Consider the following 20,894-nt stretch of genomic DNA (forward strand, 5'->3'; position numbering starts at 1 on the left):
GACTCTCAAGAGTCTTCTCCAATACCACAGTTCCAAAGCATCAATTCTTTGGCGCTCAGCTTTCTTCACAGTCCAACTCTCACATCCATACATGACCAGTGGAAAAACCATAGCCTTGACTAGACGGACCTTTGTTGGCAAAGTAATGTCTCTGCTTTTCAACATGCTATCTAGGTTGGTCATAACTTCTCTTCCAAGGAGTAAGTGTCTTTTAATTTCATGGCTGCAGTCACCATCTGCAGTGATTTTGGAGCCCAAAAAAGTAAAGTCTGACACTGTTTACCCATCTATTTCCCATGAAGTGATGGGACCAGATGCCATGATCTTCGTTTTCTGAATGTTGAGCTTTAAGCCAACTTTTTCACTCTCCTCTTTCACTTTCATCAAGAGGCTTTTAGTGTCTAGGTTTAGTTGCTGGTTTTTGCAATTCTTCTATAGTGTGCCTGATAGGGATTTAATTTCCCTTTAGGGTCTGTGACATTTCTTGAATTTGTAGCTAAATATTTCTCATAGGTTTTGGAAAATGGTGGGCTATTAACTTTGCAAATATTGCTTCTGCCACAATCGTTCGCCTCTCCTCCTGGGAAAGCAAATATTTTCTGTCAAATTTTGTCATCACATCCCCTATGTCTCGATATATACCTCTTTTATATATTTCTGTGCTTTAAAATGTATTGATATATCTTTACTTCAGCATGGAAAGTTTATTTACCCTTTCCTTTCTTTGCTCCTTTCCAATCTACTGTTAAAATTTTCTGTTAGGTGTTTCAATTATTTTATTTTTTACTCTTAAAGATTTATTTGACTTCTTTGTAAAGGTTCCAGGTGTCTGGTGAAATTCTACGTGTCTTCCATTTTCTTGAATATACCATACAGTTATTTTAAAATTCAATTGAGAAAATTCCAATACTGGGAATTGTGTAGGTCTGTTTGACTGGTTTTCCTCTCATTTTTTATTTTCTGACTTAGTATTTGGTTGCTGTTTATTTTTATGTCTTGGTTTTATTAGGTTGTTTCTCTTGGTATGCATTGTAATTTCTTACTGCATGCCATGCACACTGAATGAAAATTTTAAAGATAATCTGAGACTCTATATAATATCTTCCTCCAGAGAGCGTTTACTTATACTTCTGGCAGGCAACTAAACAAAGACAGATGAAGGATTGAATTACTTAAAGGCTGGGTTTCAGTCACTGAGTGGGCTCATCTCTTTTTGGTTCACACTTATTAAGAAAATGGAGTCTTTACAATGACCTTAATCGAAAGCTTAAATTGATTATCAAGGATCCTGCACTGATACTTAGTTTTTAATCTCTCCAAACTCATGATAATACTGTGGAATACTGAGCTCAACTTCCTGGATTCTCAGTGATAGCTTTCATATCAGCAAATCCTCAAGAGGAAAATTGGCACTGAATGCTGGGCTTAGTTCTACTCCTTTCTGTAGGATCTGGGTCAGTAAAGTCTAGGCTGCCTTCCTATTTTCCCAACACCTTCTTGCAGATGAATACTGTAGGCAATATTCCTACTGTATTAAAAAAAAATTTTTTTTAATCCATCCAGCTTTATAGTTCTTGGTGAGGTGGTAGTGGAAGGTATGATGTAAGCTAATCTGTCATAGAAGCAAAACTTCTTGCTTTATTAAGTGTTTAAAAATCCATGATAAAATATTTGCATATAATTTTTACTTCATGGCTACATTTTTCCAATAAATGGTCTCACTCTGCCATTAGCTATCACTATTCCTTTCTCCCTTTCTGGTATGTTTGTAGAGATCTTGTGCTAGTTTATTTTTGATTACTCAGTTTGAAGGAGGTGAATTTATCCTAGAAGAATTATTAACAGGTTTGTGAAGATGAGAGGCCATGGGATGGTTAAACTTGACTAGGTCACAGGGTGCCTAGACATCTGCTTACACATTGTGCTGGTATCTTTGAAGGTGTCTCTGGGTGAGATTAACATTTGAATCAATTGACTGAATAAAGCAGATTACCCTTCATAATGTGAGTGGACCCTATTCAATCAGTTGAAGGCCTGAAAAGAAAAAAAGGCTGACTCGAGTGAGTAAGAGGGAACCCCTCCTGCCTGATTGCCTTCAAGCTGCTTTCACTTGTCTTCGGTTTCTTACTGAAACACTGGCTCTTCCTGGGTTTGGAGCCTTCACTAGCTTTTGGACTAGAATTACATCACTGGTTATCTTGGTTCTTAAGCCCTTTGGACTTGGACTAAACTGTCTCTCCAGCTTACAAACGGCAGATCTTGGAACACAACTTAGCAACTAAACAACAATTATAGACAAGTGAGCCAATTCCTCACAGTAAACATTTTTATACATAATACATGTGTGTGATTATCTGCGTGTATGTATATAAGGGTGTGTATGTATATATAATCTCTTATTGGTTCTGTTTTTTTTTTTTTTGAAATACAGTTGACTTACAGTGTTGTGTAGTTTCTGATGAAATCACATCAGCAATATGACCCAGATAAATCTATATCTATCTATAGAGCGAGAACCTTTCCATATTCATTCCATTGTAGCTTATTACAAGATATTGATATTCCCTGTCCTATACAGTAGAATCTTGCTGTTTATATATTTTATATATAGTAGTTTGTATCTGTTAATCCCAAATTCCAAATTTATCCCTCCCTTTGTCCTTTTCCCTTCGGTAACCCTAAGTTTGCTTTCAATGTCTACGAGTCACTTTCTGTTTTGTAAATAAGTTCATTTGTATCAGTTTTTAAGATTCCACATATAAGTGATATTAAATGATATTTGTCTTTCTCTGTATGACTTAACTTCACTTAGTACATAATCTCTAAGTTCATTCATGTTGTGGCAAATGACATTATTCCATTCTGTTTAATGGCTGAGTAGTATTTCAGGAAAAAGAATGAAATAATGTCATCCGCCACAACATGGATGGACTTAAAGATGAACACTAAGTGAAGTAAGACAGAGAAAGGCAAATATCATATGATGTCAATTATATGTGAAATCTTAAAAAATGATACAAATGAACTTATTTACAAATTTTCTAATGGCTGAGTAGTATTCCATTCCCTTTCATGGATCACAGCCTTGTTGTGGTGAAAGGGTTTGCATAGCTCAAAGGAGCTATGAGCCGTGCTGTGCAGGGCCACCCAAGATGGGTATAATGAAGAGTTTTGTCAAAACGTGGTCCACTGGAGGAGGAATGGCAAACCACTCCAGTATTCGTGCCTGGAGAACCTCATGAACAGTATGAAAAGGCAAAAAGATGTAGGGCAATTACTAATAGGTCCAGAAAGAATGAAATGGGTGTGCCAAAGTAGGAACAATGCTCAGCTGTGAATGTGTCTGCTGGTGAAAGTAAAGCCCAATGCTGTAAAGAACAATATTAGATAGAAACCTGTAATGTTAGGTCTGTAAATCAAGGTAAATTGAACATAGTCAAGCAGGACATGGCAAGACTGAACATGGATAGCTTAACAATCAGTGAACTGAAATGAACAGGAATGGGTGAATTTAATTAAGATGAACATTATATCTACTCCTGTGGGCAAGAATCCCATAGAAGAAATGGAGTAGCCCTCATAATCAGCAAGAGTCCAAAATGCAGTACTCGGGTGCAGTCTCAAGGCAAAGCATTCAACATCACAGTAATACAATTCTATGCCCCTACAACCAATGCCAAAGAAGCTGAAGTTGAACAATTCTATGAAGACCTAGAAGACCTCCTAGAACTAACACCAAAAAAAAAAAAAAAAAAAAGATGCCCTATTCATCAGGAGATTAGAATGCAAAAGTAGGAAGTCAAGAGATACCTGCAGTAACTGGCAAGTTTAGCCTTAGAGCACAAAATGAAGCAGGGCAAAGGCTAACAGAATTCTTCCAAGAGAACACACTGGTCATAGAAAACACCAGCCAGACATCCTGGAGTGTGAAATCAAGTGGGCTTTAGAAAGTATTATTATGAACAAAGCTAGTGGAGGTGATGGAGTTCCGGTGAGCTATTTAAAATCCTTAAAAATGATGCTGTTAAAGTGCTGCACTCAATATGTCATCACATTTGGAAAACGGCAATGGCCACAGGATTGGAAAAGGTCAGTTTTCATACCAATCCCAAAGGAAGGCAATGCCAAAGAATGTTCAAACCACCATACAATGGTACTCATTTTCTATGCTAGCAAGGTAATTTGCAAAATCCTTCAGCAGTATGTGAACCAAGAACTTTCAGATGTATAAGCTGAGTTTTGAAGAGGCAGAGGAACTAGAGATCAAACTGCTGACATTCACTGGATCACAAAGAAAGCAGGTGAATTTCAGAAAAATATCTACTTCTGTTTCATTGATTATTCTAAAGCCTGTGACTGTGTGGATCACAACAGACTGTGGGAAATTCTTAGAGAGATGGGTGTAACAGACCACCTTACCTGTCTCTTGAGACACCTGTATGTGCGTCAGGAAGCAACAGTTAGAGCTAGACACAGCACAACACACTGGTTCCAAATTGGAAAAGGAGTAAAAGCCTATATATTGTCACCCTTATCACAGCTTACATATGTACTTCTCTGCATCGTACATCACACAAAATGCCAGGCTGGATGAATCACAAGCTGGAATCAAGACTGCTGGGAGAAATATCAACAACCTCAGATATGCAGATGATACCACTCTAATAGCACAAAGTGAAGAGGAACTAAAGAGACTCTTATGAGGCTGAAAGAGGAGAGTGAAAAACCTGGGTTGAAACTCAACAGGAAAAAACTAAGATTATGGCCTGTGGTCCTATCACTGCATGGCAAACAGAAGGGGAAAAAGTACAAGTAGTGACATATTTTATTTTCTTGGGCTCCAATTTCACTGTGGACAGTGACTGCAGCCATGAAGTTAAAAGATGCTTGCTCCTTGGAAGGAAGGTTATGACTAACCTAGACAGCATATTAAAAAGCAGAGACATCACCTTGCTGACAAAGATCCACATAGTTAAAGCTATGGTTTTTCCAGTAGTCATGTACGGATGTGAAAGTTGGACCATAAAGAAGACTGAGCACTGAAGAAGTGACGCTTTTGAATTGTGCTACTAGAGAAGACTCTCAAGAGTCCCATGGACTGCAAGATCAAACCAGTTAATCCTAAAGGAAATCAACCCTGAATATTCATTGTAAGGACTGATGTTGAAACTGAAGCTCCAATACTTTGGTCATATGATACGAAGAGCCAACTCACTGAAAAAGACCCTGATGCTGGCAAAGATTGAGGGCAAGAGGGGAAGCGGGTGGCAGAGGATGAGATGGTTAAATAGTATCACCAATTCAATGGACTTACATGTGAGCAAACTCTGCGAGATAGCAGAGAATAGAGAAGCCTGGCATGCTGCAGTCCATGGGGTTGCAAAGAGCTGAACAGGACTTAGCGGCTAAAGAACAACAAAGTATTCAATTTCATATATATCAATATATACCACATCTTCTTTAACTATTCATTTGTTGATGGACATTTAGGTTGCTTCCATATCTTGGCTACTGTGAATAGCACTGCTATGAACACTGAGGTACATTACCTTTTCAAATTTGAGTTTCTCCAGATTTATGTTCAGGAGTGGGATTGCTGGATTGTATGCTAATTCTATTTTTAGTTTTTTAAGAAACCTCCATCCTGTTTCCCATAGTGCCTGCAACTGTCTACATTCCCACTAACACTGTAGGAAGGTCCCCTTTCACCACATACTCTCCAGCATTTATTCTTTGTAGACTCTTTGATGATGGTCATTCTGACTGGTGTGAGGTGGTATCTCACTGTAGTTTTCACTTGCATTTTCTCTAATAATTGGCAGTGTTGGGCATCTTTTCATGTGTAATATTTTCTATGGAGAAATGCCTATTTAGGTCTTCTGACCATTTTTTGATTGGGTTTGTTTTTGTTATTGAGTTATCTGAGCTGTTTGTATATTTTGGAAATTAAGCCCTTGCTGGTTGCATCATTTGCAAATATTTCTTTCCCAGTCCACAAGTTGTCTTTTCATTTTATTTATGGTCTTCTTTGCTGTGCAAAAGCTTTTAAGTTTAATTAGGTACCATTTGCTTATTTTTGCTTTTATTTCTATTGCTTTGGGAGACAGACCTAAGAAACTACTGCTATGATTTACATCACAGAATATTTTTCCTATGTTCTCTTCTAGGAGTTTTATAGTATCATGTCTCACATTTATTTTTTCTCCCATTTAATTTCCTTGGCACTTTTGCTGAAAATCAATCAACTATAAATATGACATCTTATTTTTGGACTCTACTCTCTTTCGTTATATCAAGGTTGTTGTTCAGTTGCTCAGTTGTGTCTGACTCTTTGCGACCCCATGGACAGCAGCACACCAGGCTTCCCTGTCCTTCACCATCACCCAGAGCTTGATCAAACTCATGTCCATTGAGTCGGTGATGCCATCCAACCATCTCATCCTCTGTCGTCCCTTTCTCCTCCTGCCCTCAGTCCTTCACAGCATCAGGGTCTTTTCCAACTGGTTGGCTCTTTGCAGCAGGTGGCCAAAGTATTGGAGCTTCAGTTTCGGCATCAGTCCTTCCAATGAATATTCAGAGTTGATTTCCTTTATTAATCTTTTGATTACTGTAGATTTACAGTAAGTTTCAAACTTTGGTAGTATAAACTCTTCAACTTTTATACCCACTCCCTGAAATATTTTTGATCTTTTTGTATACCCATATACATTTAAGAATAAGCTTGTCACTTCTAACAAAAAAGCCTATATAATCTTTATAGGGACTTCCTTGAATCTACAGATTAGAGAACTGCAGTCCTAACAATACACAGTATCTCTCTCCATTTGTTTAGACATTCTTTAATTTAACTCAGCAATGTTTTGCATTTGTCTTCCTTGGCACCCCACTCCAGTGCTCTTGACTGGAGAATCCCATGGACGCAAGAGCCTGGAAGGCTGCAGTCCATGGGGTTGCTGAGGGTCGGACATGACTGAGCGACTTCACTTTCACTTTTCACTTTCTTGCATTGGAGAAGGAAATGGCAACCCACTCCAGTGTTCTTGCCTGGAGAATCCCAGGGATGGGGGAGCCTGGTAGGCTGCTGTCTATGGGGTCGCACAGAGTTGGACATGACTGAAGTGACTTAGCAGTAGCAGTTAACTCTGGGAACTCTGAAATTACTATTTTCGATAACTGTGTCCACTATGAAACTTTTTTTTTTTTTTTTTTTGGAGAGGATGCATCAATCTCTTGATGTTAACATAGCCAGAGGTATACCAGCTGTTTTTGAGAATGTTTTTTGCAGATGTAGTGTCTTCACTAATTCCCACAACACATCATTTTTTGATCACCATTGCTTTTGACAGCCCATCCAAATGATTTGTGGTTGGGGTTTCAGCTGGAGATTTGCAAAAAGAGGAGGAAATACAGATTTTTGTACTGTCATGTTACAATAGTTACAAGTAGTCTCAAACAGATTTGTTTAGTATTTGTCAGAAAAAGCTAATTTTTTCATTCTTACTAAACAAAAGCATGGGCTCTGGAGCCAGACTACCTGTGTTCTAATCCCATTCTGCCATCCCCTAGTTGTGAGATTAGTAGAGTAGCTTAATCTCCCTTTTGCCTCAGTATCTGTAAAATGCTAAGAAAAATAGGGTATACCTGAAAGATTTATTGTGAGGATTAAATGATTTATATAAAGTAAATTAGGAGGGTAAAAAGTAAACTTTACTTAAGTATTGGCTCATTTTGCATATTTGAGAATAAGATTTTACTATTTGTGAACTGACATATTTGGTTTATGATAATTATAAGACTACATAGGATATGGAAGAGTGCTCATGTTTTAAGTGAAAAGGCAGATTAGAAAATATAATGTATATATGACTGAAATTATGTAATAATATGTGTACCAACCAACAGAACCTGGAAAGGAACATATAGAAGTAAAATAGCTGTTTCAGGTTGATGAAATCATAGGTAACTTCTATGTTGAATATTGCCCATACTTTGTATAAGTTTGATTTTACTCAAACTAATTATTTAAAAACAAGATACAAATGATCATCTTTTCTCACTGGAAACCATTTACTTCCACTGCGTGGCACAGATGGCGATTTTACTTGCAATAAGTTACCTTTAATAGAAACTTTGAATACAGACTTCTGAAAATATCAATAAGGTTTTTTCTATTTAATTTTTATTTTTGAAGTTAAAAAACCTGATTGTGAGAATCTACTAGTTATCCAAGTTTCAAAATTAACACGCTAATTGCTTTTTGGTTGCTATATCTGAAGTTGGGTGAGAAGGAATTTGGTTCTCTTCCAGCTGAGACAGCTGGTGTAGCAATGGCAAAGGTATTCTTTGGTTATTTCTCTTGGGGAAAATATTCAATGTAATCAAACAAACAAAAAATAAATAAATTGAAAGAAAGTGAAAATATGCAGTGGGCTGAGTAAGAAGCAGAAAAGACAACTGAAACTAAATACAAGGAGCAAAAATAGAGAAGAGGTTCAAACAGGAGACCCAGATCCTCTCCTAATTCTCAAGGAACAAATATTTCCTTGTTATCATTTGTCATTGAATGCTCTCCAACCATTATGATTTGCTGTCAAAGTTCTACTCAAATTCTCTTTCATATCTTTCAATTTAGCAAGACAAGCTAATGTTCTATTTTTTATAAAATTAGGAGATAGGTTTTTATCTTTCAGATCTCATCAAAATCAAGAGTATCATTTAAAAATTATTTCTAAAGATGTGTTTCTGGTAAGCTCACCAGAACATTATGGTTAATCATGAAATAAAGCCAAGGGGTGAATACAAAATTTGATCTGTACTCAATCTGATTATATCACAAGTCAATTTTTCTTCAACTATAATACCATCTTTTACTAGGTAATTTGCTTAGAAATTCTATATGAAGCAGCCTTCTAGACTTTAATTATATTTCTTACCTCAAGATAACTCTTAACAGAATCTTAAAATTCTGTCTTGTAGACAAAAATGATGCTCAATTTTGCAGTCATATGATACAAGTCCATTCAATAACAATTATGTGACTTATTTGGATAAAGTTTAAATAGTACTAGTTTTTAAGATATTTTACTTTTGGTTTTACTGTGTCTTCGTTGCTGTGTGCAGGCTTTCTCTAGTTGCGGGGAACGGGGGTTCTCGCCGTGTGGTGCGCAGGCTTCACATTGCAGTGACTTCTCTAGTTGTGGAGCTGGGGTTGTAAGTGCGTGGGCTTCAGTAACTGTGACTTGGCGGCCCTAGAGCACACAGGCTTCAGCAGTTGTGACTCACGGACTCTAGAACGTGGGCTCGTAAGCTGTGGTGCACACACCTAGCTGCTCCACAGCATGTGGAATCCTCCTGGACCAGGGATCAAACCTGTGTCGCCTGCGTTGGCAGGTGGATTCTTATCCACTGAACCACCAGGGAAGCGTTATTAGTTTTATTTTAGTGGAAATAACTAACAGCTCTTCACACCATATTCATAGTCTAAAATAATTTATACTACTTAGTATTTGGTCATTTTCCAGTGTTTGTATGCATCAGCTTTGCAAGCACAAAATAAACTAACAGAGTTCTTTCTCAAGTGGCTTGCAACCAAACAAGCAAAGTTATTTTTAAATGCTTACAAAGTTGAATAATCATGGGAAAAATAGTGAGAGAAACGAAAATAAATATGGAATATGTTGGAAATTAAGATAGAATGAAGAGTCTTTTTTGTGTGATTATTTAGCCATTGTCTTTCAATCTGTTGTTGAAATGACTAATTAAACATAATACTTTGGAAAATATTAGAACTCATTATAAAGGACAATTATCCAAACCTTATTTATAAGTAAGTACAACCATTAAAATTGCAGATTAACATTAGGATTTCTGAGATGTTAACAAATCACACAATTGCAGAATGATGGCAATTTAAGAAATCTGAGATACTAAATGGAAAAAGATTCCCTTAAGTATCTGAAATTTTGTTCATAAATCTAGTTGTTGTAATCTAGGTTTAGTGTATGGTTCAGCCCTTTGTTTGTGCTATAGGTTTTAGACAGAGTTGGTTTCTTTGGCTTCTTACATACCAATGGTATTATTTGTAGCTATTATCAGTTCTCCATCATGAATAGGATCAGAAATGTCAAAATTTCTCTAGTTTGGCTTAATTGTTCCTGTACTTGCCAAAGGCAGGCCCTAACTTAGCTAGCCGTGACATTGTAAGTGACGAATTTGAAAGAAATGAGTAAAAGAGATGGAAAGTGAAACAAAGAACAAGGGCTCAAAAAATACTGGGACGAAGAACAAGACAAGGTGAGCCACGTCCTTTCTCCAGAAGACTCCTGTAAAGATTGGTAAAATGAAACATTGGCTTTTCACAGAAGCAATCTTTGATATAAGGAGAAATATAAAAAAAAATGTATATCAAATATAAAATTATATCTACAACTACTATGGCAGTATTGAATATCTAGCATGTGTCAATAAACATAAATGAGATTGAATCACTCACCTTATCAAGCTCACTTGTCAGTTTTTTATTTTCTTCAGTTAGTAACACTTTTTCTCGTTCATACTGTTGCTTGAATTCATTTTCAAATTCTTCCCTTTCACTTTGACTAATACAATTCAAAATATGCAAGAAAAAAAGGAGTTGAATTAAAACTAAAATAATGGTATTGTATCATATGCTCTATTCTGAAAAACCACTCTCAATTGCTCCAAATCCCGATCCTTTCCCTTAAACTCAAGAAATCTCAATCATTTCCTTTTAATTAATAAATAGATTTGTCTGCTTAATAACATTTATTTTGTTGTTCATTTGAAAATCTGAGGAAGACATCCTGATTATGCTCACCTTATTTGGCTGTGTATATGCTAGGAAGTATGGGAACATAAGGAAGCAAGGGGAAAAGGAGGATACAGGGACCACAATATGATTCTACACTCGGGTCTAGATTGCATAGAAAATTCAAGAAAACTCGAATTATACTACCAACAGTTCTCTCAATACACTCAGGCCATCCTTCCCTAATTCCTTCTTTCCTTATTCCCTACGTACCTACCAATCTACATGTATATACATATAACACATTAAATGTTATAAAACTTGTTTAGTTCTGGGGGACAGAACTGATTAACCCTTAGAGCTAAACACAATTCTAACAAACTTTTTCAACACCTCCCTTTCACTTTCATGCATTGGAGAAGGAAATGGCAACCCACTCCAGTGTCCGTGCCTGGAGAATCCCAGGGATGGGGGAGCCTAGTGGGCTTCTGTCTATGGGGTCACACAGAGTTGGACACGACTGAAGTGACTTAGTAGCAGCAGCAGCAAGGGAGACAGGGGAATCAGTTTTTGAATACTGAATTGAAGTGTAGAGAAGAGCCTTATCTCTACTGCAGTTTGATGGAGAAAGTTGGTTAGCAGCAAATAAATTTCAAAGTGAAGTAGTTCTCGATAATTCTATAATTGCTTCCAAGTCAACAAAGAACATAAATAATGGTTGATTTAAAAATGTAATCTTAAAAATCCCTTTATCACTAAATTATTGAATGTAAATTAAATTATAATTAAATGATTAACTTCTAGGAAAATAAACATTTTGTGTCCAAGCAAATGTGTCACTTTATTATCTACAATCAAACTGTGAAATTCAGTTATGTTTAGAATCTTTCTAGATTCAGAAGCAACAAAAACAACTTAAAAAAATATGAAAAACTACAAAGATGCATTCTTTCAGAAATATAAGTAGATGAAAGTAAATTGAGTAAAATTTCTATAAAGGGCTTCCCTGGAGGCTCAGTGGTAAAGAATATGCCTGCCAATGCATGAGACATAGATTTGATTTCTGGTCTGGGAAGATCCCACATGCCTCAGAGCAACTGAGCCCATGCACCACAACTACTGAGCCTGTGCTCTGAAACCTGGAAGCCACAGCTACTGGACCCACGTGCTGCCAACTACTGAAGTCCAAAGGCTCTAGAGTCTGTCCTTGGCAACAAGAGAAGCCACTGCAAGGAGAAGCCCTTGCATTGCAACTCGAGAGTATCTTCTGCTCACCGCAACTAGAGAAAAGTCTGCACAGCAATGAAGACCCAGCACAGCCAAAAACATTTTTTCTATATGAAACCATTTTTGTTTTTTCCTATTAGCATTAAACATAAGTCTCTGCCATACTTAAACAAAAAAGAAAGTGAAAGTGTTACTCAGTCATATCCAACTCTTTTAGATCCCATGGACTGTAGCCAACCAGGCTCCTCTGTCCATGGAATTCTCCAAGCAAGAATACTAGAGCAGGTTACCAGTCCTTTCTCCAGGGAATCTTCCTGATCCAGGGATTGAACTCACATTTACTGCATTGCAGGCAGATTCTTTACTGTCTGAGCCAATGTGCTGAGGGTCTACTATAGATGGCAGTGGTTTAGTCGCTCAGTTGTGTCTGACTCTTGCAGCTGCATGGACTGAAACCCACCAGACTCCTCCATCCATGGAATTTCCCAGGCAAGAATACTAGAGTGGGTTGCCACTTCCTTCTCCAGGGGATCTTCCCAACCTGGGGAGTGAACCCAGGTCTCCTGCTTTGCAGGCAGTCCCTTGCATTGCAGGCAGTCCCTTGCATTGCAGGCAGATTCTTTACCGACTTAGCCACTTTCCTGGTCTTCCTGTTCACTGGCAACCACCTTGAAATCTTGAGAGACTGCCATATTCACTTAACTCCTTGCCTAATTTTTCCTCCCTGTGCCAAAATCTGGCTTCTGCTGTCTTCACCAAAAAAAAAATGCTGTCTCAAACCTATTGTTCCAACTGTTACTATATCCAATCTACCGGCTACCTTTGACACTGTCCCCAATTCCCTCTCCTGAAATGCAGTCTTCCCCTGGCTCCAGGGATGCCCACTCTCCTGATTTCTGCCTACATTTTGACTTTATAGCTGTCTTTGTGAGCCCCCGCCATCCCCTCTTTCCTCCACATAAATGCCAATACTCTCAGGTATTCTGTCTCAGGTGCTCAACTTTTCTTTACACGTTCTTCCTGAGCTACGGCATCTATTATATTACCTGATTTCAATGATCATCTATTATGCTGAATTTACATCTGAATCTACACTGGAGATGAATTAGAACTAATTAAACTACTTCAATCTACACTGGAGGAGGAAATGGCAACCCACTCCAGTATTCTTGCCTGGAGAATCCCATGGACAAAGGAGCCTAGCAGGCTACAGTTCATGGGTTTGCAAGAGTTGGACACAACTTAGCGACTAAACCACCACTACATTGGAAGCTTTTCTGGGTTTCAAATTGTCTACCTGATATCTCCTCAAACTGTCTCCTAAGCACCTCCAATTCAACATGCCCAACCCTAATAACAGATAATCAAGTTACCATCAACCCCACCTTCCTTTCCCTATAACCATATATTCGACTTACTCTTCTCTTACTATAGGAAAAAACATAGCTAAGGTCAACCTCTTTGCTTATGTGCCTGCTCAAGTACACTTTTCCCTCTCTGTCTGAATCATCTACTGGGTGCTTTCTACCAGATTACAAGCATGGTGTTATTTTTGAGATAAATTTCTCCTCCAATTATTATTTCAGCTTTTACTACTTCTTGTTCTTGCAATGAAAGACTTCCAATAATAACAGTGTTATCTATACCCTGTCTCCAAACACTCTCCTTCAAGTCTTCAGATCCATTAGGGGTTTTTTGGCCACTGAAATTGTTCTTATCAAAGTCACCAATGACCTTCATATTTGATTCAGACCTCATCTAATTTGACATGCAGACAGATTTGATACACATTCATCCTAACATCAAATCTGGGCACCAAACTTGCCTGGTCTTCTTCCTATCATTCTTCCTGGCTCTTTCTTATCCACTTTGCTGTTTCTTCCTCATTTCCCAGCTTCTAAAGATTGGAGCTCCAGGGTACAGTCCTAAGTCTTCTTTTTCATCCATATTCATTCACTAAGTGATCTCATATAGTCTCACCCCTTTTGATATCGTGGGAGTGATAGATACCCCCAGGATTTATTTCCAGCCCTGAAATCCAGACTTGTTTATATGATGACCTATTAGACATTTCCACCTGTATGTCTAAAAAGCATCTCACACATAATCTGTATAAAATGAGCTTCTGATATTCTCATCCCAAACTTACTTCTTTTGTAGTCTTCCTCTCTAAATGGTAACTATATTCTCTTAATTGCTAAGGCCCCAAACTGTAGTATCACCCTTGATTTTTCATCTTTCTCTCTTATCCATATCTAGTCTATCAGCAACTATCTTTATCTTTACCTTTTCTGCCACCAACCTAGGCTCAAGCCACCTTCATCTTTCGCCTAGATTACTGCAATAGCGTTCTAAATGGTTTCCCTGCCTTTTCTCTTATCTAGTTCAGACTTTTCTTAAACTAGTCATCAGAGTAACCCTTTTAAGTCAGTTTTTGTCCATTTTCCACTCACTATCCTGCAATGCTTCCCTGCCATGGTTTTGAAAGGGAAAGTGAAAGTCGCTTAGTCGTGTCTGACTCTTTGCGACCCCATGGACTATACGGTCCATGGAATTCTCCAGGCCAGGAAATACTGGAGTCGGTAGCCTTTCCCTTCTCCAGAGGATCTTCCCAAACAGGGACTGAACCCAGGTCTCTCACATTGCAGGCAGATTCTTTACCAGCTGAGTCACAAGAGAAGCCTGCCATGGTTTTACTGTGAGTAAGTAATTGTAAGTCACTGAAAATGACATAAAACCTTACATGATCTGGCCCCCATTACCTCTCATACATATCTCTCACTATTCTTTCCCCTTAACTCTTATCTACATTGGCCTCGTTTTTAGTATTATTATTTTAATAGACTTTGTTTTTACGAGTGGTTTTAAGTTCATAGCAATACTGAAAGGAAAGTACAGAGATTGCCCATATATTCAGAGTGGTGTGTTTGTTACTATTAATGGATCTACATTAGACACATCATTATTACTAAAACTGTACAATTTATATTAGGTTGTATAGTGACATATATAGTTTTACTGTCCGAGAAATCCTCTGTACCCTGCATATTCTCCTTCCAACCCCTGCAACCACTGATCTTTTTACCATCTCAACAGACTTCTTCTTAATGTAAAATGTTCTTCTCATACATATGTAAGGACCCACTTTCTTTGGTCCTTACTGAGAAATCACCTTCTCAGTATAATTTTTCCTGGCTATCATGTGTATGTGTGTGTACAATTTAATTCTCACCCTAATGCTTCACAGTTCCCATCCTCTGCCTTACTTTTTGTTCTTGGACTTAATAATTATCTAACATATTCTGTATTTTACTTATTTTGTTTACATTTTATTTATAGTCTTTCACCATAACTAAAGGAAAGCTTCATAAGGACAGAGAATTTTTGTCTGTTCACTGCTATGTCCCCAGGGGCTATAACAGTGCTTTCACATAGCAGGTTCTAAAAAAATTGGTTGAATGAATGGACCAAACTGAATTAAACTCAAGCTGCAAATATAAGTTGAGAATGACAATAACATACATTTAGTTCCCTAAAACCTAGAAACTTGAGTATCACTGATAATTTCTTCTGCTTCTCATTTCTCATATCTGGTCATTATGTCCTCCAGGTTCTGTCTTCTCAGTAGACTTTCTGAGTTCATACGCCTTTCTCCATCTTCGCTGTCATACCTAAGGTCCCGGCACCTCATCTCTCATGGATAGATTCCTGTCTACAGTCTGCTTCTTTTAATATACACAGTAATAAGAGTGATCTTTCGAAAATATAATCATGATATTTTTCTTCACTAGTTTTAGGATAAAGTCTAACTTCCTTACATTCCTTCATGATCTTGCCTCTATTTTCCTTTCCAGTTTCATTTCTTAACACTCATCTTTATTTTTACGCCTCCACCATAATGAACACCTTTCATTTTCTAAATGTGTCATTGCTACCCTTTTCCTATAGATCTTGGCAAATTCTACTAAACTTTGCCTGGACACTCTTCCACAGCTATATATTTCTTATATCCTTGGTCTTAACTCAGAAATAATTTTTGTTCAAAAAACCCAGACACACCAAAGAAACATTTGGGAAAAAAAAGAAATAATAAACAACAACAAAAAAAACCCAAGCAGCAAAGTCACCTTGTGTGTCTCTTCTCCAAGTGTTCCTATACTTCCCATTTGCTTTCCTATGATGCTGGAATATAATCTTCTATTTACCAATCTTGACTTTGCTCTTCTTGAGGACTAGACTGTATTTACTGCCTATGTTACTTCAATCCTTGACACCAAACAGGTATTCAACAAATAATTATTAGAGGAGTAAATAACTTCTTACCTCTCTCTCCTGTTTTTTTCCAATTTGTCTTTCAAAATCATAATTTCTTTGTTGAGAGCAAGTTGTTGGCCTTCTGAATCATGTAATTCTTTCTTCAGATTTTTAATTTCATTTGCATGTATTCCTTCTCTCTTGGACAATTCTTCTTCGTAAAAGATACTTTTCTTTTCCAAATCAGTCTTTAGTTTGGTTATTTCTTGCTGATGTTCTATGCTGCATACTCCTGGTGAATAACTAATTTGTTTTTGCTATAGAAGTAATAATACAAGATTAGTTAATTTGTAAGAATAATAAAATATCAAATAATAACTATAATACAAAGGACTGTTCATGGAAACGAATATTACTTTTGCATATTATTATATAGACTAATACTTTATTAAGGCTGTTAACTTTCGTCTGCCATATGTTACTAATATTTTTCTAAGTGTGTATTCCTTTATTGTTGTATTCTAGTCTCCTTCACACCAGCATTAAATATTTATCTATATTTCTAATGGTACTTATATAATCATTTGTTTTACACTTAAATTTCTAATTTATATATAACATTGTTTGTGTATGTTAGGGAAAAATCTAACTGCATCCTGTTTCTGATGTGAAACTAATAAAATGTTATAAACACTTTTGTGTCTTTAACAGAGTAAACTGGGGGAGAGGTGGTAGAGCTAGAATGCACAAAAAGAAACGGGAAAAGGATTCTGCAATAGTCCAAGGAGAAATGACAAAGGTCTAATCTAACATCCCTGTAGCCATTCTAGGGAAAAAATGACACGATTCTTTGCATTTAGGTAGGGTAGTAAGAAGGAGAAATTTGGTTGAAATCCATCTTTTTTAGAAATTAGGTTGAAATATACTCTTGGTATCAAAGAGAAACGAAAATGTAAAGTCCAACGGCTCTTCCAAGTAGTGCTTAAGGTAAGCAGAAGCATACAGTCAAAGGTTATGACTATAAGATTTCCTGAGTTTTGTACCTTTTCTATTTTGTTATATGCAACTTTCCCAGATGATCCACAATAAAACTTTTAGAATCCAAAGAACCTTTGAGATTATACTTAGTGACAACAAGGAATCATAATCTAGAGGGTAGTGCGTTCTTTTTTTGAAGTCTGTATTAGGGTAGGGACATATCCCGGAGTAGAAGGACATGCACTCATCTTCCTGACAGAACACCAAAATCGCAATTAGCTGCTCAACAACCATCAACAGGAGAATGTTGGACCCACCAAAAAAGATACCCCACAACCAAAGGCAAAAGAGAAGCTACAGCAAGATGATAGGAGGGGGACCATAAAGAAGACGGAGCACTGAAGGACTGACGCTTTTGAACTGTGGTGTGGGAGAAGACTCTTGAGAGTTCTCTAGATTTTAAGGAGACCCAACCAGTCAATCCTAAAGGAAATCAACCCTGAATAGTCATTGGAAGGACTGATGCTGAAGCTTCAATACTTGGGCCACCTGATGTGAAGAGCTGACTCATTAGAAAAGACCCTGATGTTGAGAAAAATTGAAGGCAGGAGGAGAAGGGAAAAACAAAGATGGTTGGATGGCATCACCAACTCAATGGACATGAGTGTGAGCAAGCTTCGGGAGTTGGTGATGGACAGAGAGGCCTGACATGCTGCAGTCCATGGGGTTGCTAACAGTCAGACACGACTGAGCAAATGAACTGACTGACTGAGGAGTGTTAATAATTTTATGTTTCACATCTAAGTCTGTGATCTATTTTAAGTGAATTTTTGTGAAGGGTGTAAGTTTTATTTATAGATTTCTTTTTTTTTTTTTTTTTGGTATGCGCCGTCTGGTTGTTCTAAACCATTTGTTAAAAAGAACATCTTTACTCCATTGCATTGCCTTTGTTTACTTTGTCCACAAAGGTTTGTCTAGTCAAGGCTATGGTTTTTCCAGTAGTCATGTATGGATGTGAGAGTTGGACTATAAAGAAAGCTGAGTGCAGAAGAATTGATGCTTTTGAACTGTGGTGTTGGAGAAGACTCTTGAGAGTCCCTTGGACTGCAAGGAGATCCAACCAGTCCATCCTAAAGGAGATCAGTCCTGGGTGTTCATTGGAAGGACTGATGTTGAAGTTGAAACTCCAATACTTTGGCCACCTGATGCGAAGAGCTGACTCATTTGAAAAGACCCTGATGCTGGGAAAGATTGAGGGTAGGAGGAGAAGGGGTCGACAGAGGATGAGATGGTTGGATGGCATCACCAACTCAATGGACATGGGTTTGGGTAGACTCCAGCAGTTGGTGATGAACAGGGTGGCCTGGCGTGCTGCATTTCATGGGGTCACAAAGAGTCAGACACAACTGAGCGACTGAACTTTTCATAGATGCTGTACCTATATATTTTCTTGTCAGTACCATACTGTCTTGATTACTGCAGCTTGATATAAATCTTGAAGTCAATATTTCAACTGTGCTCTTTTCCTTCACTATTGTGTTGGCTATTTGGGGTCTTTTGCCTCTCCATTGAAGCTTCAGGCTTAATTGGTTGATATCCACAAAAGAACTTGCTGAAATTTTGACTTACATTGCAATAAATCTATAATTGAAAGCAGGAAGAACTGACATCTTGATAATACTGAGTCTTCCTGTCCATGAAAATGGAATCTCTTCATTTATGTAGTTCTTCTTTGATTTATTTCGTTAGAGCTTTATGGTTTTCCCCATACAGATCTTAAGCATATTTTGTTACACTTATATTTCAGTATTTCATTTTTGTAGGTGCTAATATTAATAGAATTCAGTTTTAAATTTCAAATTCCATTATTCATGGTTAGTATATAAAGAAGTGACCAACCTTTGCATATTAATCTTGTACCTGCAACCTTGCTATAAATGACTTATTAGTTCCAGGAGATTTTTGTTAATTTCTTTGATTCTCTACATAGACAATCATATCACCTGCTAACCAAGATAGTTTTATGTCATCCTTCCCAATCTGGATACCTTTTTTATTTTATTTTCTTGTCTTACTGCACTAGCTAGGACATACAGTACGATGGTGAAAAGGAGTCGTGAGAGGAAAAATCTTTGTTTTCTTCTTGATCTTAGTGAAAATTTTCAAGCTTCTTTCATTAAATATCATAATCTGTATCGTTATCTGTAGGTTTTTTGATAGATAATTTGTCAAGTTTAGTCCCCCCCATCCCTAGTTTACTGAGTTTTTATCATGAATGGGTACCAGAGTTTGTCAGATGTTTTTCCTGTAGCTTCTGATATAGTCATGTGATTTTTTATCAAATCAATGATGCATTACATTAATTGACTTTTAAAGGTTGAAGCAGCCTTGCATACATACAAATGGGATAAAAGCCCATTTGGTTGTGGTGTATAATTATTTTTATATATTGTTGGATTCAATTTGCTAATATTTTGTTGAGGACTTCTCCATCTATGTCTATGACGCATGTTAGTCTGTGGCTTTGTTTTCTTGTACTTTGTCTGGTTTTGGTATTAGCGTAATTCTGGTATCACAGAATGAGTTAGGAGGTATTTCCTCTAGTTCTATCTTCTGAAAGTGACTGTAGAGAATTGGTGTGATTTCTTCCTAAAATGTCTTGTATAATTCACCAGTGAACACATCTGGGCCTGATGCTTTCTGCTCTCGAAGGTTATTAATTATTGACTCAATTTCTTTAACAAGCAGAGCCTTTTCATATTATTTACTTCTTCTTAGTCTAGTTATGGCAGCTGTGTCTTTCAAGGAGTTGGTCGATTTCTGCTAGGTTATCAAATTTGTAGGCAAATAATTAATTGTCCATAGTATTTCTTTATTAGCATTTTAATGTACATGAGTTGCATAGTGATGTCCTGTCTTTCATTTCTGGTATTAGTGTTCTCTCTCTCTTTTCTTTTTATCTTTCTATGTGTTTTATTTTACAACCAAAGTTTAAAAATATAGCAGAAAGCACAGCAGGCAAAACATTGACTAAACATATTCTTTGCAAAAAATTTACCACAGAAAATATAAAATTTTTAAGGTAATTATAAGTATACAAAATGATGTAAGTTATACTGATAGGTAATTCCCCTTTTCAAGTTTCCAGTGGAATTATTAAATTTATATACGGTTTTCAAATTTCTGAAACAAAATCTGGTCAAAAACCATAATAATAATATAATCAGACTCATCTCAATGCAAATTTAACAAAAAAATTTTTAAACAAAATGTTAACATTTGTAACCTACTGCTGTACTGAAATTCAACTATTTTATGAGGAACTTATTCCCAGAATGTAAGAATACTTCATGTTAGAAAACTTAATATGACTTCTCTCAAATATAGATAAAGGGACCCCCCCCCCCTTTTAGTATCCTAAGGTAGAAGCTAAGATGATTAATCTTAGATCTTTCTTCTTTTCTAATATATGCATTCAATGCTACAAATTTCCCTCTAAGTACTGCTTCTACTACATCTGCCAAAGTTTGATAAGTTGTGCTTTCATTTTCATTTAGTTTAAAATATTTTTAAGTTTCTCATGAGATATTTTCTTTGACTCATTTTATTTATAAGGGTGGTGCCTTATTCCCAAGTATTTTGGAATTTTCCAGCTATCTTTTCGTTA

General features: G+C 36.9%; 1 protein-coding gene across 1 annotated transcript in view; it reads right to left on the bottom strand.

Annotated features, from left to right (window-relative positions):
• Window positions 1–20,894, bottom strand: part of CDC42BPA (CDC42 binding protein kinase alpha) — a 296,230-nt gene that overhangs the window by 69,395 nt on the left and 205,941 nt on the right. Inside the window, exons 15-16 of the mRNA XM_052654292.1 lie at window positions 16,319–16,566; window positions 10,493–10,598 (exon numbers count right to left, since the gene is read on the bottom strand). Of these exons, the coding sequence (XP_052510252.1) occupies window positions 10,493–10,598; window positions 16,319–16,566 (354 nt within the window). The remainder of the gene's footprint in view (window positions 1–10,492; window positions 10,599–16,318; window positions 16,567–20,894) is intronic.

Source organism: Budorcas taxicolor, chromosome 16, assembly GCF_023091745.1.
Source record: "Budorcas taxicolor isolate Tak-1 chromosome 16, Takin1.1, whole genome shotgun sequence".
Classification (NCBI taxonomy): Eukaryota; Metazoa; Chordata; class Mammalia; order Artiodactyla; family Bovidae; genus Budorcas; species Budorcas taxicolor.